This window comes from Eleutherodactylus coqui, chromosome 13, assembly GCF_035609145.1.
Source record: "Eleutherodactylus coqui strain aEleCoq1 chromosome 13, aEleCoq1.hap1, whole genome shotgun sequence".
Classification (NCBI taxonomy): domain Eukaryota; kingdom Metazoa; phylum Chordata; class Amphibia; order Anura; family Eleutherodactylidae; genus Eleutherodactylus; species Eleutherodactylus coqui.
Genome location: NC_089849.1, coordinates 24,270,988 through 24,286,428, shown reverse-complemented (window position 1 = coordinate 24,286,428; position 15,441 = coordinate 24,270,988). Strand labels below are relative to the sequence as shown.

The window sequence follows — 15,441 nt, the reverse complement described above, 5'->3', positions numbered from 1 at the left end:
GAATGTTCTAACTGCAACACGCCAGGTTCAACTCTTCTGTTGCTTCTGGAAATCCAGGTCTAGATCACACAGAGGTGACGTTTTCCTGAGTTCCTTTAGGATGTTCTAACTGCAACACTCCAGGTTCAGCCTTAGGGCGTACTGTTTGTCATGTCCAATGATTGAAGGAGCTGCTTCCAATCTGAGCAGCTTCCTTCTGTCAAGTCCGATGAGTGAAGGAGCTGCTTCCAATTCAGCAGCTTCCTTCTGTCAAATCCTATGGTTGAAGGAGCTGCTTCCAATCCCAGCAGCTTCCTTCTGCTTTTGCCACCACATTGTAGATGAGAGGCTTAGATGGTTATATAGCAAGCAAAGTTGAAAGAAGTCCTTCAATTTCAACCTGTAATTAGTTGCTATGTTGACCCAGAGGGAGGCGAAAACCCCCTGAGGATTAAATGTTTTTTCCCTCATATAAAGGGAAAAAATTCCTCCGTGACCCCAAATATGGCGATCGGAATCAATCCCTGGGTTGTTGGAGCTCGAATCTACATGGATGTTTAGTGGTGGATGTTTAGTTGGGTTGTCAAGACTAGTAAATAGGAAAGTCTAGTTGAGTTGGTTGTTACTGTAAAAAGAAAGATACAAGTGTCCAGATCAGCATCTCATAGAATAAACACATCACCCATCCTGTAATCTCTACAAGGATAATCATCTCCTCACATATATACTGTTTACGTGGGAGCTCTTCCACTTACCTATCTTTCTTCGTGAATGCCTGCTAAACTGCTTGGATGTTTAAGCTGTGGTCTTCATGATGACCGGATGATAGTGTTGTGACCATTCTGGACATACAAAGCTGAATCTTTTGAAGATCTTTGGGTCTACAGTAATTCTTCTGTTTGGCCGTTCAGCATAGTCCAGAGTTCGGTTAATATTCAGGTCAACAGAATCTGCTATCATTATTGCTGGTGGTGCCACTCTCCTGGCTTCCACATCTTCCCAATTTGTGCCATCAAAAAATGGATGCTTTCTGACATCTCCTTTCACTCCCAGCCGCTTGAACTGATTTTTGCACAGCAGCCCTTTTAAGATGTTTTGTGTAACTCTATTCAGAGACCTTGGGTAGCGTGGAGTATGATGGATGACAGCATGCTGAATATCGATGACACGATATCCAGGAAAAGGTCTTGTACTTGTACATAGTTTATAAAGAATTGCGCCAATAGCAAAATAATCAACCCCACGTCCATGTTCCTTGTCCATCACCATTTCTGGGGCCGCATATCCAGGTGTACCTCTACACCTAAATTTGGTCTTCTTATACGCACTCACTACAATAGCAATGCCAAAGTCAGTTATTTTGACATGGCCGTCTGCGGTCAGAAGAATGTTTTCTGGCTTCAGGTCCCGGTGTATAATATATTTCTTATGCAGGAACTCTGTGCCGCAGATCACTTCTGCTGTGATGAATTTTATAGTGGTGGTATCAAGAGGAAAGTTATTAAATATAAAATGATCGAGGTTCCCTCCCTTGGCCAATTCCATCACAAAATAGACACAGCTTAGCGTGTGGAAGGCGGCCAGGCCCTGAATGAGGTAAGGACTCTCATGGGACAGTTTTAGGACATGGCGCTCTATGTAATTGGACCTGGTCCATGTTAGATTTCTTTTGGCTGAAGCTTTAATGGCAACACATTCCTTTCGAATAAGATCTCTTGCCAGGAAGACTTTTCCAAAGGCCCCTACTCCCAGCGTCTGATGGAAAGTGAAGGACTCTAGTGATAGGGGTACTGTGCCAGATCTTTCCTCGTCAGAATGGTGGGGTTCCTCCAAACACATATCACGTGTGGTGTGTGTTTCATCATGACTGCTCTCACTCTGGGAGGGTTTGATAGATGTGTGGGGCTCCTCTGATGTCTCCAGTTCTAGAGAATAGTAGTCAGATTAAGAGTCACTACTATCACTCTGAGTGGTCTTGGCGATTCTGTAGATCTCCTCTGATGTCTCCAGCTCTAGAGAAAAGTAATCAGTTTTAGAGTCACTACTGTCGCTCTGAATAGTCTTGCAGGTTCTGTAGATCTCCTCTGATGTCTCCAGCTCTAGAGAAGAGTAATCAGTTTTAGAGTCACTACTGGCGCTCTCAATGGTCTTGGCGGTTCTGTAGAGCTCCTCTGATATCTCTTGTCGAATTTTTCAGGGCACCCCCTGGCCATGTATGTCAATTTGTACATTGGGATTTCAGCATTAACGACCCGGATCCATGCGCTCCTAGTCGGCCTCCCAGGGTGTTTCCAATTAAGTAGGATCACTTTTTTTGCATAGAAGAGTAACAACTTGTATAATGTACGTGTTGCTGCCGCCACCGGCAGGTCTCCCACAAGCCCAAAGAGGCACGTTCCAGGATGCATGATCCTCGGTGCCCCTAGATGTGTTTCCATGAAGACAAGCACGTCTCTCCAGTATTCCTGTAGGACCGCGCACTCCCAGAACACATGCATGACCGTCCCATCCGCCACCAAACATCGTGGGCACGTTGCAGTAGGGAGCAGGCCCATGGTGCACAACCTGGAGGGGGTATAATATATGCGGTGCAGAAATTTAACTTGGATGAGCTTGTCTCTAGCGCTAACCAGGGGGGGACCAGAGCCACCCAGTATATCCTCGTCCTCCCCTGAGGTCAGGTCAGGAATATCTCCCTCCCATCTCTGTACGGCCCTTTCGCCTAGCGGGGCCAAGCACCGCACCGTGTGGGCATAAAAACTCGACAGCGGTTTGACAAGATTGCACGTCTGCGCCAGGCTCTCCAGCCGTGTCATGGATAGTGGGATAGACAAACCTCCAAACTGAGCCCCGGCTACATCTCGCAATTGATAGTACCTTAAGTAGGAGTTTTCAGGCAGGCCGTGGGCAAGCCGTAGCTGCATAAAGATGCAAAACTTGCCCTCTCTGACTATGTCAGAGAAGACATTGACGCCCCGGCGTCTCCAAAAGGCGGACTCCGGGAAGCGCTGGAAGTGTGGCAGTTTGGGGTTATTCCAGAGGGGAGTGTGTGGGGATCGCGCAGTCTCCTCTGTAGTGGACAGTCTCGTGACCCGTTGCCAGGTCTCCAGTGTCACCAGCATGGGAGTAGGCAGAGGGGCGATTGAGGATGAGGGGCCGCTCAATAGCAGTCCCCGTAGGTTCTGAGCAGGGTCCACCATTCTACGTTCCAGGCCCACCGCCGGGTTGTAATTTGACGAGCATATCCACCATCCCGCGTATACCAGTTGGCTGGCCAGGTAGTAGTAATAGAAGTGCGGTAGGGCCAGTCCCCCTCCACTCGATGGGAGGCACAGAGTCTCCAATTTAATCCTGGGTGCAGTGCCCCTCCACAGTATGCGCAGTACGATCCCACGGAGCTTAGTGAAGAATTTTTTAGGGACTAACATAGGAGAATTATGCAGTATATACAGGAATTTTGGTAGCAATTTCATTTTTAGCAGGTTTATTCTGCCCACCAGCGTGAGTGGGAGAGAGGCCCAGCGTGTCGCTGCCTCCCCGGCCCATGCCAAGAGGGGGACCAGGTTGGAGTTGTAAAAGGCGGACAGTTCTGCTGAGACCTTTAGGTTGTCCAGCTCAGCGGGGCGGGCAGAGGGAGCTCGGCGGCCGCAGGGTCCACCGCCAGTAAGTGAGTCTTGTCCCAGTTGACCTTAACGCCAGAGTGTGCGCCGAATGCGTCGAATATAATCAGGGCTGCGTCTAGAGACGCCTCCGGGTCTTGGAGGAAGAGTAGGGTGTCATCTGCATAGAGCGCTATGCGCTCTTCGTAGTTGTTCAGTTTAAATCCCTTCACTGTTGGTGACGTTCGGATTTGGATCGCAAGAGGCTCTATGGCGAGGGCAAACAAGGCGGGGGACAGAGGGCAGCCCTGTCTTGTGCCTCTGCTCAGGGAGAATTGGGCAGAGACATGTGTATTAGTTTTAATGTTGGCCACCGGGGAGTCGTACAAGATCTCGATCCATTTAATAAAAGTTGGCCCGAATCCGAACCGCCGCATCACCGCCCATAGGTACTTCCACTCTACTGAGTCGAAGGCCTTTGCCTGATCTATGAATACCAGGGTGCGCCTCCCGCAGTTAGTGTGCTTGTACGACAAGTGGTTAAAGAGCCTCCTCAGGTTCATGTCCGTACTTTTGCCAGGCATGAAGCCGGACTGGTCCGCGTGTATGATCTCTTTTAGTACAGAGTTTATACGCGTTGCCAGTATTTTTGCGAGTATTTTTACGTCGTTGTTGAGAAGGGAAATGGGACGGTAAGAGCCGCAGTCCGTGGGATCCTTTCCGGTTTTAGGGATCATTATTATGAGAGCTTTACGCATTGTGTCCGGTAGCGCCCCTTCCCGCAAAATAGAATTATATAGTGTGAGGAGTCGCGGGGCCAGGATTTCCACATTTTTTTTATACCACTCCCCGGGGAGCCCATCCACGCCCGGTGATTTCCTATTGGGGAGTGCCTTAATAGCCTCAGTTATTTCTTCTATACTTAGATCCCCATCCAGGTGGGCCGCGCTGTCTCCACTCAGTGTGGGGAAGGGAATGCCATCCAGGTACGCCAGGAGCTGCGCTTCAGTATAGCTCAGTCTGGAGGTGTACAAATCTCCATAGAATTGGGCAAACGTTTGATTAATTAGTTTGGGATCATTTAATAGAATACCCGTGCCGTCCCGCACCGCCGTAATTGGTGGCAGTGTCTGATCCTCTCTAGCCAAGTAGGCCAGTAAGTGGCCGTTCTTGTCTCCCTGATCAAAAATCCGGTGGCGGGAATACAGGAGTTTCTTCTTGGTGTATTCGATAAGCAGTAGTTTGTATTCCCGTCGCAGGGCACCCAGAATTGTAGTAGTTTCCGAGGAGGGGTCTGCTATGTGCCTTGCCTCTGCTAAATCAAGGCGCCTTTCCAGGTCCAAGCGGCGGGCTCCCAGGGATCTTCTATGCTCGGCAATAGCCAAGGTAAAGGATCCCCTGGTGAAGGCTTTAAATGCGTCCCATACCACCAGCTCCGAGGCCGTCCCCTCATTGACTTCCCAGTACATTTCAGCCTCTTGTTCTACATACTCATGCACTTCTCTCTGTTCCAGCCACAGCGGACTCAGTCTCCACACAGGGCGACTGCCCCCAACCCCAAGGTCAAGAACTAATTGGAGCGGAGAGTGATCTGAAATGCCTCTGGGTAGATAGGATATATCCCGAACCATAGGGAGGCAGTCCGGGGAGCCAAAACAGAGATCTATGCGCGAGAGGGCATTGTAGGTCGGAGTGTGGCATGAGTAGGCTCTGTCATGTGGATGTCGCGTGCGCCATATTTCCTGCATTGAGTAGGAGTCGGCCCACCCAGGCAGCCGAGCCTGTGTGGAGGCGGCTGGGGTGAGACGGTCCCGCACCGGGTCCAAAATCAGGTTGAAGTCTCCCATGATTACTATCGGGGCCGCCTCAAGGAGGACCACTCGTGCCATCACCTCGTGAAGTATTTCAATGTTAGCAGGTGGTGGCAGGTAAACATTTACTATCGTGAGGAGACGGCCATGGAAGGTTCCCTGTAGGATCAGGTAGCGCCCCCCAGGATCTATGTGTATTTGGCGGAAGGCAAACTGGGCCGATTTGGCCACCAGTATACTGACTCCTCGAGCGTAGTTGGAGTAAGTCGCGTGATACGCTGAGCCAATTGTTGCTCGTTTAAGCGCCAGTGTCTTTGAGCCCCTGAGGTGTGTTTCTTGAAGTAGTATCATGTGGGGGGAGTGGGTTTTAAGGAAGTCAAAAACCAATGCTCTTTTAACTTTAGAATTTAGTCCCCTGACATTCCAGGAGACCAGTTTTAAGTATGTGCTAGCCATTTTCAAGGGGGTAGCCATTGTTCCCATGAGTTCTTATAAAGCATCCGAAAGAGAGTCGCGCCAAAAACAACAACAAATAGAAAATTACAAAGCAATTCACATTTACCAGCCTCAAACCAATCCCTCCCCTCCCACCCTACCCATCCCCCCGAACTTCGGACAGGTTTCGATCCCATAACTCACAACTTTGTAGGGGGCGTGAGACCTAGCCCCAATCGAGAATCACCAACAGACTATAACAGAAAAATGTAGAACAGTAATAGCAGTTACGAGCATGAAAATAAAGTCCCCCTGTGAAGAAACAGAGACAGGGTTATGTGATTGTGGGCCGCGTCAGTGTGGGCTATAGGTACCCGGCACGGGCCGCGAGCGCTGCGTAGGCCCTCAGTCCAGTCGGGCCCCCACAGTCCAAATAAGGAGAGAGAAAAAAAGGGGCAACTTTAACGCAGCCCCCATCGTTTTGCATTTTCATCATCTTCAGCTGCCGGCCATCTTATCTAGAGTGGAGGGAGGGGGGGGGGTGGGAACGGGAAATTTTTCTCCCCTGCGCCGTGATGTTAGAGTTGAGGGTGCGCACTTGATCTGAGAGTGGTGTAACAGAGTCCTCTAAGTTGGAGACTCGCGTCTCAACTTCTGTTGTACGCTCTCTCAGCGTTTGGACGTCCGCTCGCAGCAGACCAAAGTCCGACTGTAGTGCGTCGATTTTTTTCTGTGAGGGCAGAGCGCGATTCTGTAATCGCTTTCAGCACATCGGCGATAGTTGGGCCAGATGCGGGAGGTGAAGCTGGTGCTGTTGCCTCAGGGGGCGCACTTTGCGGGCTGGGTGGCGCGTTAGGTCGGGAGTCCGTTGAGGTGCTGGGCCGTGAATATTGCTGCAGCTTGCTAGTTATTTTGGCTTGCTTGGTGGGCGCCATCTTGTCAAAGGATAGTAGTAGGGGATGTCCACCGGTCCGAACTTATAAATGTCACAGGGGGGGATTCATGCGCAGTTTAAACTTTAATGCATAGCTGTTGGGGTGCAAACATAGTGTAGTAGCATTTATGCACCTTTAGCGCGACACTTGCAGGCGGGAGCTCCGGGCTTGGTTCTGAGTGCGCATGAAGCAGTCGGCCGCAGTCTCTGGGCACCACGTGTGTTAAAAGGCGAGATACGCAGAAAGAGGGGGCCGCCAACCGCCTCCGCAGCTCTCTGTTCAGGAGTAGAGTGCTCCCCTGAGGGAAAGTGGCTCCGTGCGCGGTGCTCCTCACTGTGTGCGTGGGTCTCCGCTGTGTTTCCCCTTCACTTCTTTCCCCCACGCCGCCCCCAATCTTTCTCCTCTTGCACCCCTTCGCTCCTCTGATATCTCTAGTTCTAGAGAAGAGTAATCAGTTTCAGAATCACTACTGTCGCTCTGAATGGTATTGGCGCTTCTGTAAAGCTCCTCTGATGTCTTCAGTTCTAGAGAGGAGCCAGTTCTGCTTGACTGCTCAGCTCTACTGTCTTCTCTCTCTTCATTGTTGTTTATAATGCGACTTTTCTCCTTAGATGAAGCGGCTGTTTGTAGGAAAACAAAATAACACGTTAAAATATAATGGCTACCTGCCATTGTGATGTCACCTTGTAAACTGCCATTGTGATGTCATCAACTATGGTGAATGCCGTCAGAAATAAAATTTACACAATGCCAGAATTGGACTTTTTTGGTCACCCCGTATCCAAGACACAAATTGAATAAAAAGCGATCAAAAAGTCCTGTCTACCCCAAAATGTTAATAATAAAAACTGCAGGAGCTCTGAGTCAAAATGTTAAATATTTGGCTGTAGCAGAAGGTAGTTTGCCGAAGGGCTGGAGAGCAGTACAATAATGTGTCTGCAAGCAGCAATGAAGCATGCTGGAGAGCAGTAAATAATTAGTGTCTGCAGGCAGCAGTGAAGCATGGTGGAGGGCGGTACAATGATGAGTGTCTGCAGGCAGCAGTGAAGCATGGTAGAGAGCGGTACAATACTGAGTGTCTGCAGGTAGCAGTGAAGCATGGTGAAGAGCGGTAAATAATGAGTGTCTGCAGGCAGCAGTGAAGCATGGTGGAAAGTGGTACAATGATGAGTGTCTGCAGAGAGCAGTGAGGCATGTTGGGGAGCGGTACAAAAAAGTGTATCTGCAGGCAGCAGTAAAAAATGACGAAGATTGACACAATAAATTAGTGTCTGCAGGTAACAGTGAAGCATGTTGGAGAGTGGTACAATAATGAGTGTCTGCAAACAGCAGTGAAAAGCGGTGGAGAGTGATACAATAATGAGTGTCTGCAAACAGCAGCAAAGCATGGTGGAGAGCCGTACAATAACGTGTCTGCAGGCAGAAGTGAAGCATGGTGGAGAGTGGTACAATAATGAATGTCTGCAGGCAGCAGTGAGGCACAGTGAAGAGCAGTAAAATAATGGGTATCTGCAGGCAGCAGTAACGCATGGTGGAGAGCGATACAATAATGGGTATCTGCAGGCAGCAGTGAAGCATGGGGGAGAGCAGTACAGTAATGGGTATCTGCAGGCAGGAGTAAGCATGGTGGAGAGCGGTACAATGAGGGTCTGCAGGTAGCAGTAAAGCATGGTTAAGAGAGGTACAATAATGTATATCTGCAGGCAGCAGTAAAGCGTGGTAGAGAGTGGTACAATAATAAGGGTCTGCAGACAGCAGTAAGGCATGGCAGAGAGTGGTACAATAATGAGGGTCTGCAGGCAGCAGTAAAGCATGGTGGAGAGCCGTACAATAATGAATGTCTGCAGGCAGCAGTGAGGCATAGTGAAGAGCAGTAAAATAATGGGTATCTGCTGGTAGCAGTAATGCATGGTGGAGAGTGATACATTAAATGAGTGTCTGCAGGCAGCAGTTTTAAAGCATGGTGGAGAGTGGTACAATAATGAGTGTCTGCAGGCAGCAGTGAGGCATCGTGCAGAGCAGTAAAATAATGGGTATCTGCAAGCAGCAGTGAAGCATGGTGGAGAGTAATAGAATACATGAGTGTCTGGAGGCAGCAGTAAAGCATGGTGAGAGCGGTACAATAATGGGTGTCTGCGGGCAGAAGTTAAACATGGTGGAGAGCAGTACAATAATTGGTATTTGCAGGCAGCAGTGAAGCATGATGGAATTATTGGCGTACAGGTAAGGGCTGACAGCGGTATTGTAACGCAAACTGCAGGCAGAAAAAAATTATACGGAAGGCTGCAAACATGCCTAGCTGTGCAATAGTGATGCACTACAACTCCCCCCTGATAACCTGTAAAATGCAGACTGTCAGAGGTAGCCCTAAGAAGGAGCTTTTTAAAAAAATGTTTTGAAAAAGAATACAGGCTATATAGCGTGTATATGACTTTCCCTTTATCAGTGGCCGTACGCTAGACAGACATCTGTCTGGGATGATTTAGTGAATCCTGTATTGAGCAGGGGGTCGGACCCGATGACCCTGGAGGTTCCTTCCAACTCTACCATTCTAAGCAGCATTAAATTAAAGTATCTATTGGGAAGCATGGTATTAATTAGAACATGGCGGGGACCTGTAAGGATGGCCACACATAGTATGACTAACTGTTGCAGCCGTTCTGAGGTTCCCACCTTGCTTTCAGGCCAGACCAGGGCTTAGCAACATTCCTACCTCTCCTGGAGCTGAGAGGTGTGGTGGTTGTAAGATTAATGTCAGTCAGCACCTGGTGCTAAGTAGCTCTGCTCCTATTTACGCAGTGTTAACTGTGACTCCTGTGCTGGTCAATTCACTTCAGTCTTATGTTGGACAGCGTTGGAGCAACACAGAGTGGTGGAAGCTCTTCATTTGAAGCTAAGTTCTTTACTGTTTGGTTTTGTTTTGTTTCTCCTTTTGTTTTGTGCTAGGGCCCCCAGTGAGGGACTGGTCAGTGGCCCAGGTTCGAGTGCAGGCTCGCACTTATCAGCGCGGTCGGTCTGCCGAGTAGGCAGGGCCCCCTCCCGGGTTAGGGGACGATAGGGAGAGCATTCCCCTTTAGTTTTTGTTTCCTTTTGCACAGTTGTGCGTTTGATTTATGTTATTGAGGTTGCACGTCCAGAGGACGCAACAGATTGACCAGCCCTTACCTACTCAGGGAGATTCTGTGCTGTTACTATGAATCCCCTTGAGGTTTTGTCGCACCAGCTTGGCACGCTGGCTGCTGAGCTCGCTGAGATAAAACAGCGACAAACTGCGCTGCAGGTTCCCAGCAAGGAACCAAAAATTGAGCTACCCGACCATTTTTCTGGTGATAGGCAGAAATTTGGATCCTTTCGGGATGCCTGTAAGCTCTACTTTAGACTGCGTCCGGTGTCTTCAGGGGACGCCTCCCAGAAGGTGGGCATTGTCATGTCCAGACTGCAGGGGGCGCCACAGGCATGGGCTTTTTTATTACCCCCAATGTCTGAGGCCTTGGACTCGGTGGATGACTTTTTTGCTGCATTGGGTCTTATCTATGATGACCCAGACAAGATATCAGTGGCTGAAGAGAATATCAGACATTTACGACAGGGAGACTCCTCTGTCGAAGATTATTGTGCTGGGTTTCGACATTGGGCAGCAGAAACCCAGTGGAATGACCCTGCTTTGAAGAGCCAGTTCCATTGGGGTCTATCCAATAAAATCAAGAATGTACTGGTAGGTTATCTAGTACCCCGCAGTCTTGATGAGGCCATGTCTCTGGCTATCAAAGCTGGGAGACGGATCAGGGAGAGACATCAGGAACTCTCCATAGATTCTGGCTTCTTATCAGTGGATGTGGAGGAGCCCATGCACTTGGGGTTTCTGGCTGCCAGGGCTAAAAATGGGAACAAGCTACAGTGTAAAGGTTGATGCTTTTCCTGTAACCGCATTGGTCGCATGGCTCAGTGTTGTCCCCGTCATAGTTGCCAGCCAGGACTTGATGACCGGGAGATTACTGAGGGGGCCCCTCTAGGCCATCAAATTGCCTGGATATCACCCTCCAGACTGATGCTTCCTGCTGAGATCCTGTCTGATAGTGTGGGCAGCCCCATAAGAGTCCTTCTGGATTGTGGAGCTAGTATTAATTTAATACATTGGGAGACGGTTAGACGTTTAGGCTTGGAGATGAAGGCTCTGGAGTTTCCCATCCCCGTATCCGCCATTGATGCTGCTCCACTATCGCAGAGAAGTCTGAGGTTTTGTGTGCCTAACGTCCGTTTAAAAATTGGGCTGTTCCACAGGGAGATTATAACATTATATGTCATAGAATCCCTCCCTTCGCAAGTAGTCTTGGGGCTGCGTTGGCTACGTCTACACAACCCGGTAGTAGACTGGGAGAAGGGGGACATTGTTGAATGGAGCCCTGGTTGTCTGTCCGGTTACGTTTCTGTTGATATAGCTTCTACTCAGACAAAAGAGCTGCCGGAAGTCATCCCCGACCTCTCTGAGGTGCTTCCCCCAGTGGGGGCAGACAAATTACCACCGCACAGACAGGGGGATTGTGCTATTAAACTTCTCCCTGACTACGAGTTCCCCAGGAGCCGCATACCCCCTCCTGAGAGACTGACGCTCAAAGCTTATACCCAAGAGGGTTTTGAGATGGATCCTGAGAGGGTTCAGAAATTGAAGAAGTGTGTTGCTACGGCTCCGGCACCAGGGCAGCCGGATTCTTCTGGGCCTATTATGGCCGAGGTCCAGAGAGAGTTACGGCGAGCAGTTCAGCGGAGAAAGCGAGTTGCTGACAGTCACCCCCCAGAGGGGGCGGAATTCCGTGTTGGAGACTTGGTTTGGTTGTCTACCAGAAATATAAAACTCAAACAACCATCCGCTAAACTGGGCCCGCGATTTATCGGTCCGTTTAAAATAATTGAGAAGATTAACGCGGTGGCCTTCCGGTTAGAAATTCCCAGGGCGATGAAAATTAACAATGTTTGCCACAAATCTCTGCTCAAAAGATTCATCGATCCTGGGAATGACCCCCCACCCCCGGCTCCTGTGCTAACAGATTGGGGAGGAGCAGTTGGTAATAAGTCACATTTTGAACTCCCGTCGAGTCAAAAAATTTCACAGATCAAACCCTGGTCGTCCTGATCTTAAGGGTCCTGGGGCCCCTCCTAGAAGGGGAGGTACTGTTGCAGCCGTTCTGAGGTTCCCACCTTGCTTTCAGGCCAGACCAGGACTTAGCAGCATTCCTACCTCTCCTGGAGCTGAGAGGTGTGGTGGTTGCAAGATTAATGTCAGTCAGCACCTGGTGCTAAGTAGCTCTGCTCCTATTTAAGCAGTGTTAACTGACTCCTGTGCTGGTCAATTCACTTCAGTCCTATGTTGGACAGCATCGGAGCAACACAGAGTGGTGGAAGCTCTTCATTTAAAGCTAAGTTCTTTACTGTTTGGTTTTGTTTCTCCTTTTGTTTTGTGCTAGGGCCCCCAGTGAGGGACTGGTCAGTGGCCCAGGTTCGAGTGCAGGCTCGCACTTATCAGTGCGGTCGGTCTGCCGAGTAGGCAGGGCCCCCTCCCGGGCTAGGGGACGATAGGGAGAGCATTCCCTTTTAGTTTTTGTTTCCTTTTGCACAGTTGTGCCTTTGATTTATGTTATTGAGGTTGCACGTCCAGAGGACGCAACACTAACGATTTCAGAACTGAAATGGTAATTGTGACAACTCCATCAGCTCCTTGGTTGCATTTATTGGCAAGTGTCAGTGTATACCCGTTGCCTCCCTCCCTTATATTTTGACGCTCTCTGGTACCAATTCCAAGCAAACATCTCATATTGTATGGTGGAATAATGAAGACAAATTCTCTATAGATCTTTAAATATTTATTAATGCATGAAAGATGTAATTATCATGCAGTGAATAGAAAGGAGCAGATGATGGTGATTCTGCTCTTCAGGCCTTGGCTTACTCTTCTGTTGCTTCTGGAAATCTAGGTCTAGATCACACAGAGGTGATATTTTCCTGAGTTCCTTTAGGATGTTCTAACTGTAACACACCAGGTTCAGCCTTAGGGCGTACTGTTTGTTATGTCCGATGTGTGAAGGAGCTGCTTCCAATTCAGCAGCTTCCTTCTGTCAAATCCTATGGTTGAAGGAGCTGCTTCCAATCCCAGCAGCTTCCTTCTGTTGTTGCCACCACATTGTAGATGAGAGGTTTAGATGGTTATGTAGCAAGCAAAGTTGAAAGTCCTTCAATTTCAACCTGTAATTAGTTGCTATGTTGACCCAGAGGGAGGCAAAAACCCCTGAGGATTAAATGTTGGTTTATCCTCATATAAAGGGGAAAAAATTCCTCCCTGACCCCAAAGATGGCGATCGGAATCAATCCCTGGGTTGTTGGAGCTCGAATCTACATGGATGTTAAGTGGTGGATGTTTGGTGGGGTTGTCAAGCCCAGTAAATAGGAAAGTCTAGTTGAATTTGGTTGTTACTGTAAAAAGAAAGATACACGTGTCCAGATCAGCATCTCATAGAATAAACACATCACACATCCTGTAATCTCTACAAGGATAATCATCTCCTCACATATATACTGCATAAGTAGGAGCTCTTGCACTTACCTATCTTTCTTCTCGAATGCCTGCTAAACTGCTTGGATGTTTAAGCTGTGGTCTTCATGATGACTGGATGATAGTGTTGTGACCATTCTGGATATACAAAGCTGAATCTTCTGAAGATCTTTGGGTCTACAGTAATTCTTCTGTTTGGCCGTTCAGCATAGTCCAGAGTTCGGTTAATATTCAGGTCAACAGAATCTGCTATCATTTTTGCTGGTGGTGCCACTCTCCTGGCTTCCACATCTTCCCAATTTGTGCCATCAAAAAATGGATGCTTTCTGACATCTCCTTTCACTCCTAGCCGCTTGAACTGATTTTTGCACAGCAGCCCTTTTAAGATGTTCCGTGTGACTCGATTCAGAGACCTTGGGTAGTGTGGAGTATAATGGATGACAGCATGCTGAATATCGCTGATACGATATCCAGGAAAAGGTCTTGTACTTGTACATAGTTTGTACAGAATGACGCCAATAGCGAAATAATCAACCCCACGTCCATGTTCCTTGTCCATCACCATTTCTGGGGCTGCATATCCAGGTGTACCTCTACACCTAAATTTGGTCTTCTTATTTCCACTCACTACTACAGCAATGCCAAAGTCAGTTATTTTGATATGGCCGTCTGCGGTCAGAAGAATGTTTTCTGGCTTCAGGTCCTGATGTTTAATGCCTTTCTTATGCAGGAACTCTGTGCCGCAGATCACTTCTGCTGTGATGAATTTTATTGTGGTGGTAGCAAGAGGAAAGTTATTAAATATAAAATGATCAAGGTTCCCTCCCTTGGCCAATTCCATCACAAAATACACACAGCTTAGCGTGTGGAAGGCGGCCAGGCCGTGAATGAGGTAAGGACTCTCATGGGACAGTTTTAGGACATGGCGCTCTGTAATTGGACCTGGTCCATGTTAGATTCCGTTTGGTTGAAGCCTTAATGGCAACACATTCCTTTCGGATAAGATCTCTTGCCAGGTAGACTTTTCCAAAGGCACCTGCTCCCAGCGTCTGATGGAAAGTGAAGGACTCTAGTGATAGGGGTACTGTGCCAGATCTTTCCTCGTCAGACTGGTCAGGTTCATCCTAACAGATATCACTTGTGGTGGGTAATAACACAATCCCGTTATTAATTTGGACACTCTGGATCTGGTCAAATGGGGTCTCCGGTGTACCAATCACATGTGTCCTGTGAACCTAGATACCTCTGTTAGAGTGTTGAGTTACCAGACTATAAACATCTTTCTTTATATAGTATTTTAAAGGAGTGTGGTCTATTGTCAATAAGTGTACATTTTAGTCAGTCATGTGTTTTTACATAGATAGCAGTTACTCATTAAGGCATTGTCTTTACTGGACACTATTGCACACTGACCTTTGAACAGTGTAACAGAAGATAGGGAAGAATGTAAGTTATATATACATATGCTAAGTACTATTCTCCATTTCTAATTCCTATAACAATGCAATCTTGCCATGCAAACAACACATGAGTGTACAAGCCTATATCAAAGATGTTCATAGGAGACAGGATAAAATATATATGCATATGTTTTAGGCCCATAGCCTCCGGAAGGGTATATCAAAGATGTTCATAGAAGACAGGATGAAATATATATGTTTTATGCTCATAGCCTTCACAATCCCCCATTTAAAACAGTCCATCTTGAAAAGAGCCTTTGTAGTGGTTCTATCAAGGGTTCTAAGCCCCCCCCCTCCCCCCAGTCTTTCTTTATTGTCTTCTTTGCCGGATCCCCACTGTTGTTGCTCTTTTACTGTAGGAGCTTCGCATACGGAGTCTTGCACCTTCCTTGTCATAAAAGACTTGTCTGTGGACATTGTCTTAGGGCTACCTTGGTTAAGAGAACACAATCCCGTTATTAATTTGGACACTCTGGATCTGGTCAAATGGGGTCCCCGGTGTACCAATGACATGTGTACTGTGGACTTAGATACCTCTGTTTATTAGGGTGTTGAGTTACCAGACTATATCTCCAAATTTTCTGACATTTTCTCCAAGCAACTATATGAAGTTTTGCCTTCCCATAGAGATTTTGACTGTAAGATTCATCTGGTTCCAGGTGCGAAATTTCCTAAGGG

General features: G+C 48.0%; 1 protein-coding gene across 1 annotated transcript; it reads right to left on the bottom strand.

Moving 5' to 3' along the window:
- Positions 1 to 774: 774 nt before the first annotated feature.
- On the bottom strand, positions 775 to 1,818 carry LOC136587341 (protein kinase C theta type-like). Its single transcript, XM_066585910.1, has one exon. It carries the CDS (start codon positions 1,816 to 1,818, stop codon positions 775 to 777), a length of 1,044 nt encoding a protein of 347 aa, XP_066442007.1.
- Positions 1,819 to 15,441: the final 13,623 nt, after the last annotated feature.

What these genes read in the sequence shown, in the direction of transcription:
- LOC136587341 (XM_066585910.1), bottom strand. Translation starts at nt 1,818, where the DNA reads ATGTGTTTGGAGGAACCCCACCATTCTGACGAGGAAAGATCTGGCACA.